Here is a 9,324-nt window from a genome sequence, read left to right on the forward strand (position 1 = left end):
CTTCTGTTTGACAAGATATCAAGTGATTTGTGGAGGTACAGATCCCTTTATCTCCTAGGTAACTTAATTTACTGATACGGGGAAATTAGCTCTCTAGTAACTTCAGTAATACTGCTATTTATGGCTGTACTGTCTGCAAGGGGTCATTAGCGATTTCTGATGCTGAGCTGTTAAGAGGGAAAGGGGCAGATTAATCTGAGTTTGCCAGAAAACTAATGAAAACTGGCATAGCACACAAGGACACACTACGTTGCTGGTCACTTTCAGGGTTTAACTTTCCAGAAGAAATCCTGAGAAATTAATGCATTCTTTTCTTTCATGTCAGGGCATCAAAGAATATTTAAAAGTGTTGAAGTGCTGAAAAATGCACCAGGTGAAATATTTGAAAGATACAGGCACCTAACCTGGCTCTTAGCACCAGTGAACCAGGTGCATCCTGTTCAAGTTGGGCTCTCACTGAAGCGTTAGGAAGGCGTGCTCACAGGCTGAGCGTTTGTCCCACGGAAACTGAAAGCACTGAGAGCATCGTGGGCATTATTACGTACATAGGGGTTCGCACAGTTTGAGTGACTGAATTATTCCTTCTGTTCCTCTGGATGCAATGGCTGCAGATCACACAAGGAGGATAGAAAGCAAGATATTCCACCTCTTCATTTCATCTCCAGATGGTAGTGAAAGCCTTTTAAACATGTACTTTTTGTAAATTAGCTTCTATGCACGTGGGTGCTACCCATTTCCCAGTGCTCCCTCAGGCAAGTGCTAGTTGGGCTAGTGGACAAAACCCCTGCGTTTTCAGAGACGCATCTCAGGGAGCAGGTATCAGCATGGGAAGAGTCAGAGATAATAAAGGAAAGTTTGCTTTTCTAATATTCTGAGAAACCTAAGCCGGGGAGGAGCTGGACCATCAAGTTATTTTGTAAGGACATTTTATCAAGATAAACTGATGTGTTTACCTCCTGCTCACCCAAAGCACTGGAATAAATTTTAAAGTTGACTCTGTCTTTTGCAGGTTCTTCGTAAGTACAACATCAACCTAACTGAAGAGGAGTTATTCAACATTTTGGAATACTATGATAAACCTTTGTCTTCAAAAATATCCTATAATGATTTTCTCTGGGCATTTGTACAGTAGGATTTGATCAAATGCAGGGAACTGTAGATAAAGACAGTGACTGATTTATAATTTTAAATTTCAAACTAATAAATTAATTGAGTGTGGCTTTTTTTTTTTATCTATTCATTGGAAAACTCAAAATACTTTAAAATTCTGACAGTGGTCCTGTGTTATGGATTAAATCTACATAGTGAGGGAATTTATTTTGCATAATCCATTTATCAAAAAAGAAAAAGACAACAATTAACATTGTCAAAATAATGCTTCCTAAGATGTCTCCAAAAGCAATTCATTTAAGGAAATTCTTTTTTTTAATTTTATGCGTTTTATTAATGGCATAGTCTTAACTTCAGTAAAAAGGTTTACAAGACATACTATTGAATTTCCTCAGTTGTCACTTTCTAAATGTAGTACGTTAGCCTTTGTTATTCAAACAAATGATCCTATTTCTCGGTACATCTTTTTCCTCTACCTGCAGTGCCACATGTGTATTGTCAAACACAACGTTAGTCCAGACCGTTAATCCAGACTGAAATCTGAGCAGATGCCAACTGTGTGTGGACACCACACCTTTCTCTGTTAAAACTGTTCTTCTACACCTTGCAGCACGGTTTAGAAAAGAAACTACTTTTTTTTCTTGGCTTCTTAACTGCAGAGACATATTCCCACTGTTAGCCATGAGGGTTTTTTTTTTAATTATATTATATATATTTATAAAGTAAACAGTAAATTTCAAGTAAACCCTCCAATTTCCCAGTTTTAGAAAAATTCTGTTTGAATATCTTGCAAGATACTTAGATCTTGACAAGGAAATTAAAAGATAATTCTTTGACTGTTGAACTCTTGTGATAATTAAAGGATAACACGAGCACCAGAGCCTGCTTCTTAGGATTATATCAACAATTAAACACTTACCTGCTCTGAAGAATTGTTAGATAAATATTTCACTGTCTGTTTCCTGAATTAGTTTCCATCGGTACACCGAAGAGCCCTGTCCTCATCACTGGAACTGATTTACTGTCTTGCTTTCTCCCAAGTACCATATAAAGACAAGTCAACAAAAACTAATAAAACAAAAAAGAGAGCAAGTTATGGGTGTACAAACACACACGCACAAAACCCATGTATGTATACATATATCAAGACAAGTCTTTGGAATGGGAAAGGGTAGAGGAGCATAATCTTGTTTTTCTTAGTATTTCTAGTGAATGTGTACACCACTGCAACGAATCTGAAAGATTTCCAGTGCAGAACACTAACGTATGGGTTTTTTGAGAAGATGTTTCAGGAGGTATTTTGAAGATTTTGAGTAAAAAGCATTGGGGAGGCTTCAGGTTGGATGTTCTGTATTGCTTCTCTTTTAGCTTCTAAGATTTCTGTAATTTGTACTCTACTATAAAATAAGTACTTTTGGAATCGGATATAATTGAAATAGTAATACTAGAAAAAGCTCGCTGGACTTTTTTCCTAAACTGATGGCTATCTGTAAGTCCCTGAAATTGCTTCTTAGATATTTGATTAACAGAGAAGATTGAAACTACCGTTACTTAAGGATGTTCTCCCGTAGTAAATCAGTGCAAAAATTCCTAGTTCCATTAATAGAAAACAGGAGGTTTTAAGAACACACGTACGTATGTCAGCAAGTGGCTAAAAAGGGCTGGTCCTGGTTCAGTTGCCTGAACGCAGCGGTGAGTGAGTTCTTCCCACCTGGCCACCCCGGCAGGTCCTGTGTTAACACCAGCCAACCCCACAGGGATGTCTCTAGCATCAGAGGGCATCTCAAACTGCAGTAGGTAACTGTGCTTCAGCAACTGAGCTGAGCACAAGAGGCGTTCAGTTTAGCCCTGCTGAAGATCCAAGCAGTCTATTTTTGTTTAGTTTTTAACCTTGTAAGTGGTGTGAAGCCTTAAACTGCTCTGTTCCTTAATGGTGACTGCTTTCCTCCTCCTTAGTCAGGTGCAACATACCTGATTTAATTTTTTATTCCATACAGTTTATGTACTGTATGGTAATTAAAGAATTAATTGCTATTTGGAATGCCTAAGATTATAACACAAATATTACATTAGTTATTTTTAAAGTAGTGGATTTCACTGTACTGATCTAACTAAGGAGAAAAAACTAAACTGTTTAAGCGACTATTGGGTAGTGTTGTTTGGGTTTTTGTTTATTCTTTGTCAAAATCTCATTCCCTCATGTTTCATAATTGAGTCCAATTTTATATCAGATACAATAGGACTTCCATCCCCTGCTGCCTGGCACAGGGCATGACTACTGTGTTTCACAAAGGGACGCAGGAGTCACGTCCCTTGCTCTGCCATTTTCAAGATGCCCAGCATCTTCAGGAGAGGCGATGTGGCAAGGGGATGAATGTGTTTGGGTTTCCTGACACATCGTGCCAGAGGATTTTTCATTAGTTCGACTGGCAGGAGTATCAAATCCGACAACTCCGAAGGGATTAAACAACAATCTTTTCACTGTACAAACAAATCAAATCCTGCTGGTTTTTTTAGTGAGTTCTTAAAGGCAGGGATGGCACTTACCAACTGTTTATCCAACCTCAAAAAAAACAAACCCCGAACTGAATTTCAGCTGCTAGCATTTTGAAATAGCTGAGGTAATTTTTCGTACAAAAATCATAAACTCCTGGATGGATAAACTTTTTAAGAGAAGAGAGGCGGGGTTTTTTGCAGCTGTTCCCCCAACCAAGGGCCAGCCACTAGCCAGGAGGGGCTGGCAGAGATCCCCAGTGTTTCCACTGAGGTGGATAATGTCAGTGGGACTGAGCATTATCTCAGGGTAATGGTCTCCGGCTGCTGTATGTAATGACTGTGGCAAAGCTGAGGCAGTTATGAAAACAAAAACACCAGCGCAAAGCTCAGAAATTTCATTTCCAAGTGGAGGACAGCAATCCCGTGTCTGCTCTGGCAGGATCACCCTCGGCTCTGTCGTCCCCTGGGGCAGCAGCACAGGCCGCCGCTTTGGGCGGGAGGCAGGAGCAAAAGCCTCAGAGGGATTTTGGCAGCACAGGTCCCTGCCAGCACTGCCTGCGAGGCAGCATCTGCTGCCACCGAAACACAGCAGAGGGGCACCGGCCTCCTCCCTGCCCCTTGCCGGCCATCAAGCCCCAGGGAGCCATCGCTGGCTGTTCCCTCCAGACAGCCTCTTCTGGGCTGAGTGGAGAAAAGTCCTCAAGCAAGGTCCCTCACCTCTCTCCCCGGGGGACCTAGCCCGGGCATTGGGAAGGGAGGCGTTTGCCCTCGGGCACAGGAGCTGGGGCATGGCCTCCTAGCTACAGCCCAGCCCTCGCACTTGGCTTTGCCTCCAGTGGCCATCAGGCATCTGACTGTGCTACTGAAGCTTAACGCTGTCAGGCGCCCCACGAGGCATGAAGGGATGCCAAGCACACCCCATAATCAGGGGAGGCACCCGCCTTGGGCAGCCTCTCCAGCAAAACCTGAAGAACAGCAGCCAAGGATCTCTGGAGGTTAACTCAGCTGGGGACAACAACCTGCTCCCTGCAAGGGCAGGGCCAGCCCCCTCCGCCTCACTGCTGCTCTGGCCCTGTGACTGCTTGCGTGCTGCTTCTGAGCTGGAGACAAAAGGTTTGCTAAGGCCAAAGGAAAATGAGTCCTTCAGCAGTGATTTAACATCGCTACAAGTTTCATTCCCTGCCCTGCGAGAAAGCTCACACCAACCAAGCATCGTAGGGCTTCCAGACAACTAAAATACAAATATCCCTCACCACACAGAAAGAGAGGTTCATGCAGAAGCAGACTATAGAAGAGATGCCAGTATTTGTCCCTGGATTTTCTTCCTCCCCCATCTTTCCCCTCAGGTTTTTCTCACTTCGAAGCCCCCGTAAATATGAGCGCTTACCAGTAACATGTGCTGCTCATTAGCACATCCTCAAGCCCACCTGAGCTACTTGGCCTCTTCGAATCCCCTGCCCTGAGGCCAGCCTGCTGCTATGGCTAAGAAGCAGGGGCTGGCTTGGGGGAGGGGGCAGCTCCAGGAGAGCCATTTTGGAGCAGGGCAGAAAGGTATTGTACAAAAGCTATTTGCTAGGAGGATGAGGAAGCAGGACAAGGGAAGTGAAAGATGGGAATCAGTCAGAGGAGAGAAGGAGGAAGAGGTTTGTAGACTCTGTACGAGCTATTTCTATCCTAGGGCTTGGAGTGGAGCCCATGAGAGCAGAAATAGTCTCTCTGTGCTCAAAGGATGAAGAAGTAGGGAAGGGCAGGGAGAGGGATGAGGCTAGGCAAAGGGACAGAAGAGAAAGGAAAGAAGGAAGATATTCATATGGGCCATCTTCCACATTGGCAACTGGCATAAAGCCTGCAAGGCCAGAAATAACGTGCACTTTGGAAAAAAAAATATCAAACTTCTTCAGAACCCAGTCATTTGTTTGATTAAGGCATTACTGAGTGAAGTAATGCCTGTGCAATTACTGTTTTTATCTGGATGATATGCAGCAGGTCATGAGCAGTAAGAGATGCTCCAAACATGTGAAAATGAAAATCAGATTTTAAAAAAATCCGTTTTCTAAAAAATAATTTTCTTCTGTTTTTGAATTTTTCTATGCTAAAGGCTGTCATGCAATGGAAAGAGCATTATTATGCTGTGAAAGGAGTCATAAAAAGAATTTTGTATTATATCAATACTTAAAATATGCAAATATGATATCTTCACAACGCCCCAAAATTATGCTTGGCATGAATTCTTAGCAACAATACAAATATCATCATCTTCAAATAAGCAGGTATAACATGCTGCTCAAATAGCTGTAAAAACAACCTCATCACAGCTCTGGGAGCATCCAGATTTCATCTTTGATGTAGGTAGATTTTAAGTAGGAAAGGGAAGAAAGTTGTCTTAAAACATCAGGGTGTATTGAGATGAGCCTTAGTGGAACAACTGCGTATTTAATGTGGAAAGGCGAGCTGCTGGCGTGCATTTACAGAGCTGCTGTTATAAAAACCCAGTTCTGGTAGTGTGCGGGTTCAGCTACAGTGGGGGACAGGTGCCCCATCATGGCCTCCTCCTTCCCTCCCGAATCCCCACTGAAACAAGGTTATCCCCATTAGCTGTTAGCTGATGTCTGTCTTTATCACTACATGTGAATTGGCCGTGACTTTAAAAAATGGGGGGGAAATAGTAAAAATAGTATAATGCAGATGTTATATTGTGGGGTGGATACCCTTTCGCACCTTCTTTCAGTGTAAATGTTTTTACAGGGCTTGATTCTGGTCTCGTTAAATCAACAACATACCGCAACTCTGCTGGCTTCAGTGGATTTATCCCAGCCTTTAGGATCAGGATCAGACCATCACATTTTATTTTCTTTTCTTTTATTTTTTTTTTTTTTCTGCAGACAGGTTTTAAAAAAAAAAAGTAGCAGCTATTTCTGCTCACTCCAGAGCAAGAGTGGTGGGAGCGTTTTGCCCGAGGAACAATGCATCTTTCTCCATACACTGTACAGAATTCCCATCTTGTGCATTAGAATAGATGTTGAAACAGTTCTAATTAACATTTTTAATTTGCATTTTAATTGCCTGCCAGGGTGTGAAATGACGTGTCTGGTTAAAGGAGTGTTTTTCTTAGTTCCAGTGGTTTGCACAGTCCCAGCAAGGCAACGGAGGTGGAAGCACACTGGCCACTGGTCATTTTGCAGAATTCCCCATAACTAAAGCAGGGCCTGAGCCAAAGCCCAATAAGTTAAGCTGAAAGGATTCACATGGGTGAATGTTTGTTTATTTTTAGTGAACGGGACTCCCGTAATTAATTTTTGTCTGAAGATACACATCAGATCTTGATTCTAAAATTGGCAGTCACAAAGAATCAGCACAATCATTCAAAGGTTCTTTTAGCGGCTAATTACTCTCTTTGTAAAGAAAACACCGTGTACATACATACAAACACATATATACGTATTGTTAAGATGATGTTATTTCAGATATGAATTTGCTTCTGTGCAGCTTCCAGCTTGCACAACCTGCAGTTAGCTAAAGCTCACAGTGAAATCATCCTGAATCTCTTCTTTTTCCAGCAAGACAGAGTGAGCTCCTCAGATTTCCACCTCTTAGGGCAAATTTTCCTGTCCTTTTCCCATTTCCATGGGTCCTCTTGGTGTCAATTCCAACTTCTCAAAAATCATGCTAAAGTAGGAGATGTCCAGCCTGGGACATATTCAAATCTTAGCCATAAGAGTGCCAAATGCAGAGGACGTGTAACCTCCTTCTGCCAGCTTTGCCCACTCAGCTGCTGCATTTGCTCTTCCGGCCACAGCGCTGGCTGGGCACACCAGGCGCTTTCTGCCAGCCAGACCCATATCCAAGTCTTTTTCAGAGCTCTTCTACCCAAGGCAAAGTCACTCTGGCCCATGTCCTTGTGTTAAGGGATATGACTTCACATGTGGCCATACGGAAATGTAGACCAATTTGCTGTACCTTATTTTCTAAAAAAAAAAAATATTCTAGATCAGAGTGTAACTGTGAGCTGTCCTGTTCAGTATTTCCTGCAGTCCAACACTCGGTTCATCTATAAAAAGTTTCAGTAACACTTTTTTTTTTGGGGGGGGGGAGGCAGGTTTCCCAGTCAAGATCTAGACGTTAAATCATGTCAGGACAGGAACCACTACCTAGAGGACCCTACAAAACATATAGCCTCTTAAAGATGGTTCCACATTTAATTACATTGGTTAGGTGGGTTTTAATTCATTTAATGTGTGCCATGTCAAAATTATATTGTTCCCATTTCCTCCTCAAAATACTAGGCAATGGTGCCAAGTCATGTGCCTTACAGAAGTCTATTACCTTAACACTATTTCATTTGTCATCCAAACTTGTAATCTCATAAAAAGATATCAAATTAGTTTGAGAAGATCCATTTTACTTAAATCCACCTTGATTAGCATTTAATTTTATTAGCCCCTTTTAATTCTTTATTACTCAAGCCTTGCACAATCAATCCCATCACTGCTTTTTTCTGTGGATCAAAGTCAGGCTAACGCTCTCTCTCACTTTGGCCATCCTCTTTCCCTTTTTAAAACATTGGCACAACTTCAGCTCTCTCTGGACTGCTGAGACTACTTCTCATGTCCTAACGTGTCTGAAAATTCATTATTAGCAGTTTAAAAAGCTCCCTAGCCAACTTCTCAGGTACGAAGTTCTGATTCAAAAAAATTTGGTAATTGTTTAACATGCTGTTTAAGGACTGCTAGGCTTAAAATGACTTGATCATCAGCAGTGTGTAATGTCCCACTACCACCTGGACACTTTGTCTGCACACAGCAAAGACACATTTAAAAATTCCACATTTTTAATAATACTGTTGACAAATCTCCCATTCCCATTTTCTTTTGTATTCTTATCATTACCCTTTCAAGCCATTGATACTCCCTGTGCACATTTGCATTCCTCATCACTGTTTAACACAAATTTCTCCTTTCACCAATTTGGTATACTTTTTTTTTTTTTTTTTACCCAGTCTGCTTTTATTTACCCTTAAAAACAGGATGTGGGGTTTTTTTTGGGGGGGGGGGGGGGCTGTTAAAGCTAGTTTGGGCCTTTCTGGATTCTGGGACTCTTCTTTGGCAAACTTGATTAAACAGTTTGCAAATACCATCTATATTTACCTGCTTAAATGTTTTTTTTCTCCTAACGGATATGTTAGTGTTTGTCTTTGTAAAATTGCCCTTTTGAAAGACAAAGAGTTTATCTGACTTGTTCTCTCTCCTTATTTTACATTCACACAGTGGATGCGATCAAAGTCATGGCTGCTGCCACCTCAAGCTGCTTTATCATCCTCGTTCTGTGAACCAGTTCTCCTTGTCCATCAAGAGGAGATGTGATGTAGATGTTCCTGCTGGAAGTAGCCTTTTTGTCAGAAAATTTTCATCTGGGGTTTTAGAAATTCTGTGGGACTGAAGTCCCCACTTTATACCATTCAGAACGAACTGCCTCACAATGAGTGTGGGGTATGTTGCACACATTATTGATATGTGTTTAAGTAGTAGTCAACCTTCATAGGGATGACTCATAAAGCTCTATTGAATTTAATGGTGCCAAGTGCAGCATATCACCTGGAGGGACACCACAAGCTTTATCTCTTAGGTCCAGTGGACGAACAAATATTCCAGTCGACCGACTTCATAGTTGCCACCATCACCATTTTATAGTGTGAGCCAGTTTTATTTCCCTTTTGCCAAG

The 9,324-nt window shown here is 41.8% G+C and overlaps 1 protein-coding gene across 1 annotated transcript in view; it reads left to right on the top strand.

The window, feature by feature from the left end:
* EFCAB6 (EF-hand calcium binding domain 6) overlaps nucleotides 1-1,132 on the top strand; it is a 109,905-nt gene extending 108,773 nt beyond the window's left edge. The window contains 1 exon segment of the mRNA XM_086461174.1: nucleotides 1,010-1,132. Within this exon segment, the coding sequence (XP_086317300.1) occupies nucleotides 1,010-1,132 (123 nt within the window).
* The last annotated feature ends 8,192 nt before the right edge of the window (nucleotides 1,133-9,324 follow it).

The sequence above is a fragment of the Leptosomus discolor genome, chromosome 1, assembly GCF_034619465.1.
Source record: "Leptosomus discolor isolate bLepDis1 chromosome 1, bLepDis1.hap2, whole genome shotgun sequence".
NCBI lineage: Eukaryota > Metazoa > Chordata > Aves > Leptosomiformes > Leptosomidae > Leptosomus > Leptosomus discolor.